An 18,294-nucleotide genomic window follows, 5' to 3' on the forward strand; every position below is an offset into this window, starting at 1 on the left:
AAGCCTCTGTGTTTGAACAAATTCAGAATAACACATCAATCCCTTCCCAGCAAAGAAGCAAAAACCAGTTCTGTTCGCCTGCTCATTTTCTGTTCTAGTTTGGTTTGTGCATTAACTGAACACTATGTGTTGAAATAATCTGGTAAGAGAAGGATGCAAGAAAGTTAAATATAGGCTAAAACAACTTTCAAACTACCGAGAGCAAGTATTCAGATGTTCAGAATAACAGAGATCACACTCCCATTCAGAAGTTTGCTTCCACACCACTCTGGCCCATTTGAACGTTTTATTTAAAACATTACAGAAGGTCAAAACTACTCTGTATTCCCACTGCAGAGCTCACTGAAAAGGCAGTCTTAGCATGCTGTACTAATTGCAGTATTAGAAGCACGACACATATTAAATTGTAGTTCCCAGATCCATCTTGTGTAGAAGCATTGCAGAAAGACCAAGCAATCATAGCAAAAATATATTGCAATCATGAAACCTTTCTACCACAACAAATACAATGCAGCCTCTGCCTGTTAGTTTTAAGCTCCTCCATCTACTTTGTCACATCCCTTTTTCTCTAGTCTTTGCCCAGTCATTCTCTGAACTATTGTCTCAATTTTACTTCTTCACAACTCCACCACTGGCACCCAGCAGTTTACCATGTCTTTATCTGAGCTATTAAATGGCTTCCCTAACTCTGTTACAGAGATGAAACTACAGTCTCTTCGCATCCTAGCTAAAAAGTCTTATGTTCTCTCAATTGCCTTTGCTATTTCATCCCATTTAATCCCACTCAATCATATTCCCAGATTTTTACCTTTCCTTTTCTGGTAATAGATCTTCCGTGACAACAGATAAGAAATCACTTTCTAAGTCTGATTCTGTGAAGTATCTACCATAATGCTTCACATTCATGGGAAAAAAAAAAAAATGAGAAGCAGCTTATGAGACAAGTTGGTACCCAGGCTGCCATCATCAGTGAAAAGATGGCAATGACAGAGTAGGAAGATGAGAAAATTGACTGAGAAGAGTTCTAGACCAAGGACAAGAATGATGTGTACAAAGAAATGAAGAGAAAATGAAAGCCATAGCCTTTGAAATGTGAGTTAGAGCACCAAGCCAAGAGGAAAAATGTGATGGCATTATATATGATGTTGAGAGAACAAAGTGGTGCTGGATTCTGGAGAGAAGGAAGCAGAAACAGGCACAAGGTGAGAGACAGCCAGGTCCAACTGAGATTTCTGGCACAGCCAAACAAAGCAGAAGGAAAAATCTGACTCTTACTAGCACTATTCATGCAGAAGTCTCACTGCCCTTTCATCATCAAAATACAAGATAGACAGTAGAGCACACAAGAGATGCCAAAAACATGAATCTGGATGATTCACAGCCTGAGGGAAAGGTGAGGAAGTTGGCTTTGATTTTTCTGTGTGAAAATTTCCATGCAGCTAGCACCATCCCACTAAAAGTAGGCACCCACTTAACTGGTGTAACAAGTTTTAAAGTTCTGCAGTGTTTTTCACCCACATTATGCTCAGTCCTACACAGCACTATCAGGTGCTCAACCACAAATGCCTTGGGAAAAATTACACTGATGCTCTAAGTGATGAAAGAGCTAGCAGCAGGGATAGGCAACACCAGGAATACAACTGATAGCAGCAGTCCTCCATAGGAGGACTAGCCAAAGCCACAGGTATTAGGGGGAGGAAGGGCACCTCCAAATTCAAACTTACAGTTACCTAGATTTTAAGTCCTTAAGTAATATATTAAAAATAATAGTAATGTTCAAGTCCTTGCCACTGACGTATCGTAAATCTTTTTCTGCTTTCATTTTGCACTATATTTCACCATCAGCAAGAACACAGAAAGAAATGTTTTGCTTTTTTTTTTTTTAATAGGCAAATAGAGTCTATTACCATTCACATGTATTAAATAGGTTCCTCATTCAATTCTTTGAATCACTGTAGAGGAAGGAGTTTGTCAACTCCAAGAACATGGGAGACAGAGGATCACTTGCAGCAAAACTCCAAGGGAACTTTCAGAATTGCCAAGTTTAGGAGAAGATGTTACTGACATCCAAGTTAACAAACTCCAAGAAAGGAAGTAATTTAGTCTATTTTGAAAGTATATTCTGTCCCAAACAGATGAATTGCACATGTTCGTGCCAATCTTCACAAAAAGGAAATATACACATAGCTTTACATTAGAGGATAAAGTCAGCCTAAATTTCACACCAGGCTATTTCATGCCGTCATCTTGTATTTAAGAGCTTTCATATCTACTTTGAGCAAAGTTCCCCTGCTTCTCTTATATCATGTAAATTATTTAAGTATATGTGTCTTATGCATTTTCCATTTATTGCCTTCAGGTCCCACTTCACCATCCTTTCTGACTTCACAATTAGTAAATAGATACTGAAATACATAAGCACAGAGAACTACAATTTCAAAGTGTTTGAGATCACAAACTGCTCACTAGAGTAAAAACAGAGTTAAAAGGCACTTATAAAAGTAATAAAAAATTAATACCAAAAACCATCAGTACCAATTAGCAAATAATGTATGCAGCCTAATTCAAAGATTAATATAGAACTTCAAAATAATGGTCAAGTTCTGTAGACGTGATCCCAGTGGCATAACCCCAGCTACAAGAGCTGGACAGAGTTGCAAAGGTAGGCAGGCACTGCCACTAGCATAAGAATTCTACAGGCGTTGTATAGAAACTGGTATAAAAGATTATGTCTGCATTTTATAGGAATTAAAACAAAAAAAACCACCACGTACCATACTTGTAATTTCTGAAAGGAGGAGGAAGTCCTGTTCTTGAAGGCACGTCTATTAAAATAAAAGCACAAAGTTAAAACAAAGTTGTCTTTTTTTTTTATTTCCAGTATTTTATTTTCCATTATTTTATGCATGCATCCTGGACATCCTTTACATCAAAATAAACCCACAACACAGGAGACATGTTCGAGCACCAAATACTAAAACAACCTTTTGCTCAGATTCTATAGTTACCCCATATCTGATTAACTTCACTTGAGCATGAAGTCCCTCTGAACAAAACGACCCATGAGGACAGTGAGTCAATGCAATTAGGATATGATCACGGGAGTCTGATCCTTCAGAAATCTGCCAGGAACATCCTGTTAATGTTTGCACAGCATCTCTCTCTACTTTATACAAACAGTTGACATCTGTCATTCACAACTGAATTGTTCAGTAAACACAGCCATGCGAACCAGCCACAAAAAAGAAGCCAAACTGTAGAAAACTAACTCTTTAGCCACATGCAGGACACAGCCGATAAGCAACTGCAAGAACACGAACACCTTCCCTGTGCCAGTGTTCCCAGTGACACCCAGGGATTTAACCAGGGCCTTGGAAGGCCCAGCCATTTGTGGGGTGCTCGGCAGCAAGGCAGCTGAAACCATAATTTCATGGTAGTTTAACAATTTATCTCAAACTCCCCCTTCAAAACATATTACAGTAAAGGAAAGAACACGGCTCCTTTTGGACCAGGATCAGCACTATCCATCCATCTGTGGAATGAGGTTCCGAAAAGTCTTGTTCAAGATATTAGCTTTGTCTCAAATAACAGCGAGTTGTAATACTGCACACATCAAAAGCAAGTTTCTTAGCATTCTTTTTTATTTTATTCTTCATAACAGCAGCTGTACCATATGTTCTGAAAGTGCTTGTAGTTTTCTAAAAGCATCCTAAGATCTTGCCATGCCTATCACTGTCTAGAAGCATGGAAGTTGCTGAAAACACAATACAACTGTGAAGCCCAGGGCAATGTCCTAGGAGTTGCTCAAATGTTATCAGCTATAACAGTTCGAGACTTGTTGAAGCTGACTTCATGCAAAAAAATCAAATGATGTTATTCTGCACCCTTTGAATGTCTCCATTTAGGTGTGTAGAAATACACCTGCAAGATTAGGGTAACACCCTAACTACTGAGTCGCTGCGTGGGCTGGTCTATATTAATTAACTTTTAGATACACTGCCACTTTCAACCAGGCTCCTAAAACACAAAACCCATAGATGAGTAAATCTGCACCACAAAACTCAAGATGGAGACAGAAACTCAGAAGCAAACATGCACAGCGAGACCTCACAGTGTCAAAAACAATTTTTCAAGATCCTCTCTTCTCACAAATAGCAAACAGACTTGCATTCCTACATTCCACATATTGGTGTAGCTCCTAAGGATCAAAGGCTCTCTAAATTTTATTAATTTACTCCTGTTAATTTACGAATAGCTGCCTGACAGCACCACTCAAGGAGTCTGAGGCACTGAGCCAAATCCAGCAATGCCCTCATCTCTTTTTCACTAAACCTGGAGATTTGGGCAGGGGAAGCAGTCTTCCCAAATTTAGGCACGGCACACTGACCATGGAAGCTCTTATTAACTCCAGACCTCTCATCCAAGGGAGGAGAATACACAGGGGATGTAAATACAAATCTGGCATCTCTGCCAAAGCTGCAGAATTCCCATTCATTTGCTCCCCTCCACTTTCTTGTGCAAAGACAGCAACACACGGGACTGAAGCAAATGAATACGACAATTGCCCCTTACCCTTCCGCACAAAAGTAATGAACTGCTTTACTGTCTGATCCAAGTTAACTCCATGATACACCACAGGTCTGAAGTTCCGGTGTTCAAAAGAGCGAACAAGACGGACTGTGATGGTTGAGTTTTCTGCGGACATGAGAACTAACTCTGAATAACCTAGAAAACATTAAAGAGAGGAATTATTGCCTTTCCCCTGTGTACAAGCACAGCTAGAAAACAAGGTGCAGGTGGGCCTCATGCAAAGATTAAAACACGGCGAGAAATTCAATAGCATTATGTCTTTCAGGATTTAACTTCTATTATTTCTACAGAAGCAGTAACAGGATCTCAAAACAAACAGGGTTACCTAGGATATTATTGACACTGCACACCAAATAGTCCAGTATTTGTACCTGTGCTGTGTACCAGAGCACCAGACTCCCTACTAAACACACAAAAATATTATGGATAAAGGCAAGTATGTGGTTTGGGTTTTAAGTGACTGAAAACTTTACCTGCTGGGTGAGTAACCTTGTGCTCTAAAAGAATGTACCAACATGAACAAAACCAAAATCTTTTTAATATACTTACGTTGCAGAGAGCATAATACCCTGAAAAATGCCTAAGCTGTTACACAACGCTCATTTTCATCTCCCTACAGAAAGTGGAAAAACCTCCCCCACCTACACATGCAAGTAACTCTCCTGGTATACTACTACATAATTAAGGAGTTTAATTTAATTTGTAATAGTAGGTCTTTAGAATGGCTCTACAGAGCTTATACTACTTTAACAGCGAGCAGAAGCTACAACAGAATCACCTCATCAACCCGAGCCCCTCTTCAAACAAGCCCACGCTATGTTCTGTTGGGTTCTTTCTCTCCTCAGGAAAACAAGCTGTTTCCTGCTCCAACAATCTTCTCTATTTTCGGTGCTGGGTATTCCTCAACAACCTTGCTTTCTGGTCACACACTACACTGCCATGGCTGCTGCAGCAATGAGCAAAGACTGCAGTCTAAGTGCTGCAACATCAGCCAGGGGCACAGCACAACCTCTGCATCTCCTATCCCTTACCAGCTGTTTCAATCACCACTTCCAGTCCCACAAGGGATTCTCTCACCTATTCATCGCTTTGGGGTGGGGGGTGTTGCCTTTTTTGTTGGGGGGGGGGGGGATTATTTAAGCACCCCACCATCATGCAGGTATCCAGGTACCTCCCAGTCTTTGCTATATTTGTCCTAGCTGTATCCTGGCAAAGTAAACCAGCAGTATTTTCTTCAAATACTTTCTGCAGAGTGGGGACACAGACCTTCCACATCACAAGGCAACTTGTTTTTACATCCCCTTCGTTAATAATTCACAGAGATCTAATTCCATTTTCATTGTAAATAAGCTGTGATACACAAATAAAAGATATCAATCAAGAAAAGCATACTCCTCTACACCTGAAAATAACTAGATTTATATTAAATAGCAAAGATGGATATTTTCGTGATGCTATTCCACATGGGCTTGAGATCTGCAGGGCACAGTACAGAGTAAAGAAAAGGGGACAGCGTTCAATTCACTTTCTCCTGAGCAGCGTGGAAGAACATTGTAGGAATACAGACTTGGGAGCACAGACAATTAGAAATCGCCTATTTTCACACTCACTGGACAGACCCAACAGACTGATCCCATCTCGGGCTGGGACCAGGTACTGCCCAGCGCCTCCTCAGGTACAACATGGCAGATTCTCCTCAGGGCGCTGCCCAGATCAGAGGCGCTGATGGTCAACCCCTCTTGCGAGGAACAACCTCCCCCGGGCCTGCCCGGCTCCTGCCTGCTGGCAGCAGCATCAGAGCCCGCGGCGGAGCGCCGCCCGCCCCAGCACATCTTCCCGAGACCGAGCGTCCTCCCCTCAGCCCTCACACCACCCCCGCCCCGCTCGAAAGGGACCGTTAACGGCCCTCAGCCTTACTACTGACTCCGCCGCCGACACTTCCGGGTCTCTCTCCTCGCCCCGCCTCACACAGCCCCACCAATCACGTGCTTTCGGTGCCACCCACCACACCGAGGAATTGGCTGCCAGGCGCCCTGTCCCCGCCCCCTCCTCGCGCCCCGGGGCTGGGCGGGGCTCCAGGCGGCCACGCCCCCGAGCCCCTACATCCTTGGGTAACGCCCAAGTCTCACCCCTCATGCTGACGTGCGTCGCGCCCCCCCCCCCGAAGCCCGCCCATCCCACGCCGCCTCCGCATTGGCCCTTTGCCTGGCTTCTCCCCGCCCCCTGCAGGCGCCGATTGGCGCCGTGTTGCCCATGGTGCTGGGATTGGCCAGCGAGCGCTCTGGCGAGGGGTGAAGCAGCGGAGCGGCGGCGGTGGTGCGGTAGACGGCAGGGGGTCAGGATCGGGACGGGGTCGTCGCCATGTCTGAGGTACGAGCTGTGCCGGGGGGAGCTGCGGGGAACCGGGGGCGGCGGGTACCTTCCTTCCCCCCTCCCTCCCCCCCTCCCCTGTTTGGTAGCGGCAGCCTGCGGGTGCTCACGCCCGCGCTGCCCCGGGGCCTCCCGTTCCCCTCTAGGCCGCGTTCCAGAAGGCCGCCGAGGAGGTGAAGCAGCTCAAGTCCCAACCCACGGACCAGGAGATGCTCGATGTCTACAGCCACTACAAACAAGCCACGGTGGGCGACGTGAACACGGGTAGGTATCGCCTCGGCCCCCCGCCGGGCGGCGAGGTGGTGGCGGCGGCTGGGCAGCGCCGCCCCGCGCCCCTCTCGGGCTCTGTGCCAGGGCCCCCAGCGGGCGGGGGCGATGCAGCTGTGGCCTGAGGCTGAGCTGGAGGCACTTCAGGAGGCAAAACCTCTCCCCTGTTGCGTGCCTCGCTTCGTGCAATCCTGCGGTTTAGCAAAAATGACTCAATGCCGACTTGGCATGGATTTAAATGCAGGCAGGCATAAGCTGACTTGATAAGGGTTTGTGCAACTTGTGGTTTTTAGATTAACCCAGCTGCAGACATCTAAATCATATAGCAACGGTCTGAGAATCCTTTGTGTTAGCTTTGTGCAAATATTGGGTTTGGGATTTTTGGAGACCTCTATCAGTAAGTAGCTGCCTAGGTCAAGGCATGCTGCTTTAATACAAGCACTTCTCAATTAAACAGGCTTAAACAGCAAGGCAAATTATACAAGTGTGTAATTGCAATACTTGGGGGGCGGGGAGGGGCAGTTTGCTTAAACTGGATTCGCTACTAAAAATAGCATTGGAAAGCCAAAACAGAAGAAAACGACACAGATGTGTGTACAGGAGAAACTTTTATAGGAGCTGCAATTAAATGTCACATCTTGGAAGGACTGTAGCAGAAATATCTCTGCAGGTACACCATGCAAAATCTCCCCTGCTACTTCTGTTGCTACATTTCTGTCACTGGCAGCTCAGACTAGGAATAACATTTAGAATGAAGCCTGTCTTTATTGACCTGGTGTAACATTTGAGTAACTAGAATTAGAAAGGAAGAAGGTTATTTGTTTGGAGTGCTGGCCTCCTGACCCAGTTACTGGTGAAGTTTATTGGGTGTTGACTGAATTCAAAGCTGGCAGTGAAGTGTACAGGAAATGGTAAGTATGGGCACTTGAGTCTCTTTTTTCTGAGATGGACAGCATTGAGGGAGAAAAGAACCGACTTTCGTTTTAAGAGATAATCCTTTTGGTGTGGCTGGACCTTAGCATTATTAATGTTTGCCAAGGTGAAATGGTGCTATAGAGCTGTTAATGTACCAACATTTCTGTAAGTTGCTGCATTCTTGTGAAGCAGTAACTAACAGGAGTTGGCTAGAAAAGCAATCCGTGTAAAAGTGAGCTAATAGGGTTTATTGTTGAAGTGGAGCTGCCAACTAGTTCTGCAGGTCACATTGCCATGTGAGCAGCGCAAGGGTATTTTTGTGGCTAACGTACAGGCTACTGTCCAGTTCCATTTGTTAATCCTAAGAATTGTCTTTAAGGAGGCAAAGAAGAAGTAGAAACACAGAGGAGACTTTATGTGAAGAATAACCATATACACATCCATATCTCATTCGTTTCTTCTCTGTTTGGCTACAATGTGGCCTGTAATGAAGTGAGTTAGAATTCAGTGCTTACACCCCTAGATGACAGAAGAAATGAAGAGCTATATGTTAGAAACATACCATTAACTTGATGATAATGAGTTCTAAGCTGTGTGCTACTAGCTTTTGATTTCATGTCTCTGCGTGTAATGGACCTTAGGGCATTTCTGCTTTACTTTAGCGCTGATGATGTTCTTTAATCAGATAGCTGTCATGCAATGGCAGTCTCTTCAGAAGGTACGATAAAACAAAATCACGCTATTTGCTTCTGCTCAAATGCTGCTGTCTTAAGGGAACTTGACAGAGAATATCTCTGTTGCCACCTATTGGAGCATTCCAACATGCTCCCTTCAGCATCAGAGGTGACCTCCTGACTACAGGTTAGTAAGTAAGAGCTACAGAGGTGAACCACTGTATTTTATTGTAGTTAAGAGCTAAATAGCCTTCAGGAAAGGAGTAGGTATTACGTACACCCAGACCATACGAACTAATTCTGCTGCTTATCCTGTCTCTCAGACCGCCCTGGTATGCTGGACTTCAAAGGCAAAGCAAAGTGGGATGCCTGGAGTGCATTGAAAGGTAAGTGTCTGCTTAAAAAATAAAAATGAATAAATAAAACCACAGGCAAACTAGTCAGAAAAGCGTATGTGGTTCAGCAAGAAATAAAATAGTGTTGCCTTATAAGACAAGAGTTCTAGAAGTTCAGAATGCCGTGATCATAAACTTACTTTTGATTGCCTCTGCAAGGCAGAAGTAGTCCTGAAAAATATAGCCTGTGTGAAAGGGAATTAAGGTGCAAAATGCCTAGCTGGCCCAAGATGTTACAGATGAACTGTAGCAGCAGCAGAAACCTAAATCTGTTTTCCAGGTCCCAGCCTAGTGTACCCCAGAGACTGAGCTCTCCCTCCAGTTGTTGTGTTTCTTCTAAAGCTTTCCTAACTGGAAGATGCAACTGGGCTCTCTGCTCTAAATGAGGAGCCATACAAATGGTCTAGACTGTTGTTGTGGTTTAACCCCATTGGCAACTAAGCCCCACACAGCTGCTCACTCGCTCTCCCCTGGTGGGATGGGGGAGTGAATTGGAAGGGTAAAAGTGAGAAAACTCGTGGGTTGAGATAAAGACAGTTTAGTAGGTAAAGCAAAAGCCGCACACTCAAGCAAAGCAAAACAAGGAATTCATTCACTGCTTCCCACTGGCAGGCAGGTGTTCAGCCATCTCCAGGAAAGCAGGGCTCCATCACACGCCCTTCCTTTTTCTTCCCCCAGCTTTATGTGCTGAGCATGACGTCATATGGTATGGAATACCCCATTGCTCAGTTGGGGTCAGCTGTCCCAGCCGTGTCCCCTCCCAGCTTCTTGTGCCCCCCCAGCCTCCTCGCTGGTGGGGTAGGGGGAGAAGCAGAAAAGGCCTTGACTGTGTGTAAGCACTGCTCAGCAGTAACGAAAACATCCCTCTATTATCAACGCTGTTTCCAGCACAAATCCAAAACGTAGCCTCATAGTAGGTTCTATGAAGAAAATTAACTCTATCCCAGCCAAAACCAGCACATCTATGAAAAGGGAATTTTTTTGCTGTTTTAAGGAGCCAGCACTACATCTAAACGCAGTCTAAGTTGATTGAATAGCTTTCCTGTAATAATCGTGAATGGCGTTGATAGAACTAATACACTGTTCAGATGCTGTCTATACAAATATAACTTTGCTTCAAAACACTGTTTTCTCGTGACTGCTGAACACATTTGTTTAAAACTTTAGTACTAGATCCACAGCCAAGTGACCTTCTTATCATCTTTGCTCTCTGGTAGCATGCTGCTACGTGCTGCAGCAAGGAACTGACTTACCTTTTACAGATTAAAATACCTTTTACATGTATCTGACTGCTTCCTGTGTTCTGTCCTTCAGGAATGTCCAAAGAAGATGCAATGAAAGCTTACGTAGCAAAAGTGGAAGAACTAAAGGATAAATATGGCATCTGAGGACTGGATATAGCAGCCACTTGCACACCTGAAACATGCCTTATTTCTAATACTGTGGAAAACTGGTTTCTGAGAATAATTTTAAATACCTAGTATATTATACTCGGTTCTCTTCATGCCTGTAGTTCAGGGGAAGTTGTGTACCTGCCTAATGTACTGACACGATATAAATTCCTTCTGGGAACAAAATCTGGAACTCATTAAAGTGCATTTGGTACTTAGCTGTTGTGGTGCTCATCCCTTAATTGCCATGTTGCAGCTGTCAAACACTTCTTTGAAAGGCGCAAGCCAAGCTTGTGCCACTAGAGGGGGCTCAGTAATCTGTGTTTCGTGCAACGCAGGCTTGTGTCCAAACCAGTCTGGTGATGTCTGATACTGCTTTGCCTCCTTTCTCATGTAGATGAGTTGCAACCCACAAAAGCTGGAGCACCACAAAGATTATCGTGAAGAGGCTAGGTCTAACGCTGTGTATGCCAAGAACAAGGTGCTTGATATTTGTTGCCTGGGGCTTTCAGAGACTTAGTCAACAATTGCCAAATCATCTTTCATAAAACACTACTTGGAGATGTTATTCCCCAACAACAATGTCAGGGTTCTGGAGAGAAGGCAAATACTTGGCAGCTGAACACAAAACCTTCCCTGTGAAAGAAAAAGTTCTGCAGACAGCGGAGTTGTTGATGCCCTTGATACTACACTGCTGCAAATACAGAGCGCTGGTGTTGCCATGTACTGAGGCTACAGTGAGGGGCTTAACACTTACAAGGCTGTTCAAACAGGAAGACTTACAGTGTTCATCAGCAAAAGTTTTGTACAAAACACACACAGTTGTGACCATCTCTAGTAGGCCTTTAGCTATTTCTGTCTGCCTAGCATAGTCTGTTACAGTTGCTGAGGGCAGAAAGGGAAACTTTGCTTTTAAAATGTGGCACTGAACTATTCATAGAGCATGTGAGAATAAAGTCACATCCTTATACAGGAATAAGGCATTCTAATTCCTGTGGTACAGGTTAGCATCTGAACAGGTGAGGACTTCAAATCAAACTGCCTTCAGATAAGCAATCGACTTATAGAAATACATAGGGATGAAACCTATCATTACATATGTGTCTGGGTAAATACATAGTTCTGTACTAAGTTACACAGGCTTTGCTGTGTGTTGTATCTAACTTGTATTTTCTTATGCCACTGGTAAGAGATGGAGATAACTTTACCTCACATGCTTTTGAAAATTATAACTTCCCCCTTTGCTGCTTTTAATGGGAAGTGCCCTTGGAGCTACTTGTTCACCCTTTAAAATGTGTTAGGATAAAGAAGGGTTTATTCCCTATTCTCATAAGGAAAAAGTTTGCTTATTCTTGTTCTTCCCTGTTCTGGATAAGTAATATAAGCATTTGGGTGCTTTACCTCCTCTTGTATCCTCTATTAGTTATTTGAGGTTGTGTTGATTACGTTCACCTTGCAAAAGAGGGGTAAGAGCAGATGTTCAGCATAAGAGATGATTTTAGCTCTTTGCCAGCCCTAAATTCCACAGCCAGCTCCATCTTCACAGCTGTATTTTGTGAAGCTGGTTATCCTTGGAGGACTCTGCCAACCTGTAGCAGAATGTGACTTACACTGGCAAATGCTTCCACTTCTGCGCTTGTTTGCTGGAAGCTGATGTACTGTGAGCATACTGTGCTTTGCTAACACGCTTTCTGTCAAAACACTTCTTCAGAATTTGTGAATGCTAAAGTAGTGGGATTGGATTCTGCCTAAAGAGTGGGCTGGGAGTAGCCAGTTCTATATCCTAGTCCTCTTTTGGCTTTATTTCCCCTGTGAGACTTAACTAATGGTTACAGTGCTGCTCTCCTTTCTCATTCCTGGATGGCATTAGGAAAACATTGCTATGTACACAGTGCTTATCCTAGAGAGGGATTGGTCTTGGGCAGACTTTTATACATCACGTTGTACTTAAAATTAATGCTCTATACAAGTGACGGAGAGCTCTACCCTGAATGTCTTTATTTGGATACTTCATTTTTACTGTAGTAACACATTCTTCCTGCTTGCAGCATCACCTTCCTTGGGAAAGTAACATCAGTGGTCTTACTGTTTGGACGAAGCTGAAAAATTCAAGTTGTGAAAGTAAGAGCTATGCAGTAAGAGACTGCACAAAAGGCACTAAGGCAGAAACAAAGGTACTGATGTTTGTGCACAGTGTTCGTGACAAAGCAGCAACACAAAAGCTGGCTGCACAGCCATTAACTGTGGATACTACCACTGCAGGGAGAGTGTTGAAAAAGACTGAACAGAGTCAGGGCGTGGTTGTTCAGCAGCAGGGTGAACGTCTGTAAATGCATGGGATGTTGGGCTGTCTGAAAACATTGCTGACTTAGTGACCACATAGTGCTTGCTGGTATGGAAGATGAGACTCCGGGGCTGCATAAATAACACTTTGGCAGTGGTGATGATAACAAGAGTGGCTTACGGACATCTACAAATAGATTTGTAGGTAGAGGTAATTGCTTTTATTAAACTAATACAGTGGTAAAAATAGACAACCATTAAGGTATATAGCCTTGAGATTTGAAACAGAAGCAGCAAGCCTTTAACCAAAATACGACTTCAGATCCACTGCTCTGCCTGTAATAAGGTAGTCTTGATGGAGGAACAGATGCTTTTGATGGCTGGGCAGTGCTGCAAAACAGGGGATTGTTCTGACACCCATTCAGGGAGTTGCTGTTATTTCCTCTGTGTTAGATCAAAGAAAGGCCAGCAACATCCTGATCCTTGCAGTGCTTGTGAAGGGGAAAAGACGTGCGCTGAAACAAGCCCAGCAGGCAGGAGGTCAGAGGCCAGCTGGCACGCATGCACTCGGGTCTGGTTTGCTGAGTTTGCAGAGTGTGCAGGACGGAATCTGGACTTTGGATATGGCAATAATAAATGTTAACTTGCATCTGTGATAAGACAGTGTTCCTTCTACTATTAGTTCTTGCACAGAGAAACTAGTTGATTGGTACCCAGTACAATTAGAGATAAGCTGTAAAGGGGATGTTGTTTTCCTTGGGTGTTTTTTTTCTTGTGGGTTTTGCTTGCTCTTACCAAACATATGTGAAGGTGCAACACCCCTAGCACAGATTTAACAAATCAGTATTGGTGAGCTCCTTAAGGCCCAAAATAGATTTTTCAACCCTGCAAAGTTAAGTTTTCTGTGTGACTGAAAAGCACTCCGAGGCTGACTGCAGTGTGCAGCTATCTTTCTGTCAAAATTCTTCAGTCCTCATCTGGAGTGATCTTGTTTCACAATGCAAGTATTTTAACTTTTGAACTTATTTGACCCTGATGATACTGCTAAAAATAAATGGCAATTGTATTTGCTGTTGTTTAAAATATTTGCTCTGCCCCCTGAGTGTTCAGAGCAAACAACATTGGGCAATACCACTTTGGGGTGATTGGGCATCTGAGCCGTCTTGTGGGATTGGTGGGGTTGATTATAAATTGGGGGAGACAAGGAAGAAAATGCATTTTGGCTTGGATAGGTTTCTAAATACCACAGGTGTCATCCAAAAAGGGTTATGCAGTCTTCCAAGTTGTCAAAGCTGCTTAGAGGTGAGACAAGTTGATATTACATAGACATAACACATTTGAGAGAGGGTCACAGTAATAAACTCAGAACTGTAAAAGCTGATAGAATAGAACAAAAGATAGAATCTGATTCCTGGCCCCGCCCCTGGCATGGTTTAACCCCAGCCGGCAACTAAGCACCACACAGCCACTCGCTCACTCCACCTCGGTGGGATGGGGGAGAGAATTGGAAGGGTAAAAGTGAGAAAACTCGTGGGTTGAGTTAAAGACAGTTTAGTAGGTAAAGCAACAGCTGCGCACACAAGCAAAGCAAAACAAGGAATTCATTCACTGCTTCCCACCGGCAGGCAGGTGTTCAGCCATCTCCAGGAAAGCAGGGCTCCATCACGCGTAACGTGAAGCCAAATGCCATCACTCCAAATTTTCTTTCCCCCAGCTTTATGTGCTGAGCATGACGTCATATGGTACGGGATATCCCTTTGGTCAGTTGGGGTCAGCTGTCCCAGCCGTGTCCCCTCCCAAATCCTTGTGCACCCCCAGCCTCCTCGCTGGTGGGGTGGGGGGAGGAGCAGAAAAGGCCTTGACTGTGTGTAAGCACTGCTCAGCAGTAACGAAAACATCCCTGCGTTATCAACAGTTTTCAGCACAAACCCCAAACATAGTCCCATACCAGCTACTGCAAAGAAATTTAACTCTACCCCAACCAAAACCAGCACATTCCCCTATCCACCAATACATGAAGTATCTTCAGACTCAGATAACTGATCTAGAAATTAGCCAATCTTCAGCTGCTCATTTAAAGTGCAAATAGCATCGATCGATTCTAGGCATGAGTCTGTCTTCATTGTTTATAAGATGAGCTTGTATTTCCTCAAGAACCAGCATATCTGTGAAAGTTAAACACAGCTTGTTTGTGTTATTCTCAAATAGAGAATTCATGTGGAGTTCGGCTGCAGTGGTCTTTTAACTTTAATTCCCATTCCCACCTGTGGCTTCTAGATTTTTGGTTAGTCCCATACATTTATTTTTCAAGGTCTGACCCTCTTAATGCTTGCTAGAGCTGATTCATCTCTTACAACCATCCAGCCATCCAGTGTAGTTTTAAAGCAATCCTTTGCTATCTCAAGAATACCTGAAGATGTACAGAGTTGTTTTCAAAATCATTCAGTATGTCTTGCCTCTGAAGTTTGAAAGCCTTCCTATACTTTAGACTGTCTAGAATAATGGAGAAGCCATTCAAAAATACAGTGTCATTAATGAGTGTGGGCCTGAGGAGGAACAGCTGGTCAAAATTCCTGGAGCATGTTGAGCTTATGAAAGAGGTGATATGAAAAACTGCCTGGAAGTGGAATCAGTGGCTCAACAAATCCCTTCCAATCCTTATGTTAGCGAGGATTACTTAAGCTCTAAGTACTGCCACTGCAACGAAAACCTCCTTATTGTTACGTAAGAGCCCAGAGCCCGCACTGCAATATCAAATGATCTCTTTACTCAGTCCAACTGAGCAACCAACTCAGTCGGTTCTAAGCCAGGAGCTTGTTCTGTTTGCAAGCCCGCATTGCCTCGGACAGGTGATTCCACACCCTGGAAAGAAGGAAAATGACATTACTTGGCTAACGCGGCCAGGGAGACAATGTTTGTCTCCACTAAAGTGTGCAAGACACTGACTTGTACCATGTTTCCCAAAAGGCTGACATAGGGTATGCCATCTCCTCCTAACAAACACAGCTCATTTGAATGAGTTCTGAATCTGAGAGGTGAGCTCACCAGTTCAATGTACTTGGTATTTTTAAATCCAAGTATTTAGCTGCATTGATCTGAGTTTTTACTGAGAGAAGAAACATATGTATGGCAGCTGAGAAACTGAATAATATGATTTCCCCCAGCCTACATAGTATTGAAATATGGACCCAAATTTTTCTAGTACTGCTAAAAGGGCTGGAGTTTTATTTTCTATATCGAATGTGTCTTTTAAAGCATCAATTTGTTGCAATGGACAGATGCAAATAGTTTGATATATGTCCTAAGCCGGTGTAACTATTGCCAGAGGTCCCTGAAAAGGGCTGAATCCAAAGCAGAACGAGCAATCACCCAGTGTTGGGTCTCTGCAATATGATGCTGAGGTGGTCCAGAAACTGATCAGAAGTGAAAAAACAGTTCTTTGCAGGATACAAAATATATTCCGTTAAGCCTGCTGTTGTGGTTTAACCCCAGCTGGCAACTAAGCCCCACACAGCCACTTGCTCACTCCCCCCAGTGGGATGGGGGAGAGACTCGGAAGGGTAAAAGTGAGAAAACTCGTGGGTTGAGGTAAAGACAGTTTAACAGGGAAAGCAAAAGCCGCACACGCAAGCAAAGCAAAACAAGGAATTCATTCACTGCTTCCCACCGGCAGGCAGGTGTTCAGCCATCTCCAGGAAAGCAGGGCTCCATCATGTGTAATGGTTACTTGGGAAGAGAAACGCCATCACTCCGAACATCCCCCCCTTCCTTTTTCTTCCCCCGGCTTTATGTGCCGAGCATGACGTTATATGGTATGGAATACCCCATTGCTCAGTTGGGGTCAGCTGTCCCGGCTGTGTCCCCTCCCAGCTTCTTGTGCACCCCCAGCCTCCTCGCTGGTGGGGTGGGGTGAGAAGCAGAAAAGGCCTTGACTGTGTGTAAGCACTGCTCAGCAGTAACGAAAACATCCCTGTATTATCAACGCTGTTTCCAGCACAAATCCAAAACACAGCCCCATACCAGCTACTGTGAAGAAATTTAACTCTACCCCAGCCAAAACCAGCACACCTGTCCTTCTGCTTAAAGTCTTTCTTCGTATTCTTAGAGTTAGTTGGGGTGGGGGGTAAAGTCACTGTAATGAACTGGCATATTATCGGCATGTTTCTAACGCAGCTCTGAGTGCCTTAACAGGTACGGTTTGATTTGGATGAACAATAGGATCCCAGATCTCGGCGCAGGTATTGCCACGTCCAGCAGCCCAGGTCCCTCATGCACGTCCAGCAGCAAGTGGAGAGCCTGGGGCTGCAGGGACACGCGGCAGCCCCTGGCTGGCTGAGCGGTCTGCCTTCCCGTGGCACCGGAGAGGTGTCCAGGCAGGAGGCAAAGTGAAACCATCTGGCCCAGGAGCTGTCTCCTCTTTATGTGCTTAGCTGCATCTCTTCTACATGCTCGGACAAGACTGTCCGCTTGGCTGCGGTAACCTGCAGCGATGGAGGAAAATCATGAGCTAAAGTAGTTGTGACAAGGGGTTGGTCTGAGCTGCTCGGGCCTTGGTACAACCCAAAACCCCCTTATGTTACATACTGTAACATATGTTACGCTGCCTGGGGCACTATTCACTGAGGATGACTGTGCCTGTGTTCCCAGAAGCTGCCGTTCTTCAGCAGCTTGCCAGCAATTTGCTGACTTTTTGCCCCATTCCAGCAGCTCTGTTTCAGCGCAGCTAGGTTGAACCCAGCCTGAGCTGAATGCAGCTTCTTCAACTTGGATTTTCAATCTACTGCCAGAAAATAAAAAATGCAAAAAACAGTGATACAAGACAGCTAGCCTCTTCCTTCTTCCTCATGAAATTTTCTACATGTTCATTTTTTGGGGAAGATACAAATAAAACCATTTTGCCCCTCATACAGGCCTTGGGCATGTCCCAGAGTCTCAGTCTGTAAGATACTGAAGATCTATTTGTTCCAAGATCAGGTCAACTTCTGCCTAGAAAGACACCTTGAAATGGGGATCTGATAAAAACGAGGATTTAGATGCCTAGCCAGATCAGTTGCTATACCAAGAATTAAAGTTGTGATCAGAAAGAATTTTATTCAACAGACAAATGCATTTCCAGAAGTAACCAACCTGGAGATGAGACGGACCTGTACTGGTGGTGACTCAGTCACTGGTGTTCTGCTTTACCTCGAAGTGAAATACTTCATCAGGTAACCGTTCCCTAAGCCCCGGTGACTCTCGGACTTCAGTCCTGAACCTTCTCCGGGCTTCTGCAGGATAAAAGATGTTACAGATTCTTCAGTGTTAAGCTTCTCATGGTTTTAAATGAACCAGATGAAACTATTTCCATATTTTACAACAGTCTCTGGTAATTTCCATTATTTATGAACACATTTCCCTGAAAACTTTCTC

General features: G+C 44.2%; 2 protein-coding genes across 6 annotated transcripts in view; one reads left to right on the plus strand and one right to left on the minus strand.

Annotated features, from left to right (window-relative positions):
- The window catches only part of C6H2orf76 (chromosome 6 C2orf76 homolog), a 40,386-nt gene extending 33,798 nt beyond the window's left edge, over positions 1-6,588 (minus strand). For all 5 annotated transcript variants that reach the window (XR_012674055.1, XR_012674057.1, XR_012674056.1 and 2 more), the window contains exons 1-3: positions 6,508-6,588; positions 4,573-4,725; positions 2,775-2,825 (exon numbers count right to left, since the gene is read on the minus strand). Coding sequence is in view for 2 of the 5 variants with exons in the window: in XM_075152793.1 (XP_075008894.1) it covers positions 2,775-2,825; positions 4,573-4,705 (184 nt within the window). In the remaining 3 variants the exon portion in view is untranslated. The remainder of the gene's footprint in view (positions 1-2,774; positions 2,826-4,572; positions 4,726-6,507) is intronic.
- A 262-nt stretch (positions 6,589-6,850) lies between these two features.
- Positions 6,851-13,970, plus strand: DBI (diazepam binding inhibitor, acyl-CoA binding protein). The gene is made up of 4 exons (XM_075152796.1): positions 6,851-6,960; positions 7,107-7,224; positions 9,140-9,202; positions 10,526-13,970. The coding sequence occupies exons 1-4, from the start codon at positions 6,952-6,954 to the stop codon at positions 10,597-10,599; spliced, it is 264 nt and encodes an 87-aa protein (XP_075008897.1). The 5' UTR covers positions 6,851-6,951; the 3' UTR covers positions 10,600-13,970.
- The last annotated feature ends 4,324 nt before the right edge of the window (positions 13,971-18,294 follow it).

Source organism: Calonectris borealis, chromosome 6 (assembly GCF_964195595.1).
Source record: "Calonectris borealis chromosome 6, bCalBor7.hap1.2, whole genome shotgun sequence".
Classification (NCBI taxonomy): Eukaryota; Metazoa; Chordata; class Aves; order Procellariiformes; family Procellariidae; genus Calonectris; species Calonectris borealis.

Coding starts and splice junctions, on each gene's coding strand:
- DBI (XM_075152796.1), top strand. Junction 7,225..9,139: donor GGTGGGCGACGTGAACACGG/GTAGGTATCGCC, acceptor CCTGTCTCTCAG/ACCGCCCTGGTATGCTGGAC. Junction 9,203..10,525: donor TGCCTGGAGTGCATTGAAAG/GTAAGTGTCTGC, acceptor TCTGTCCTTCAG/GAATGTCCAAAGAAGATGCA.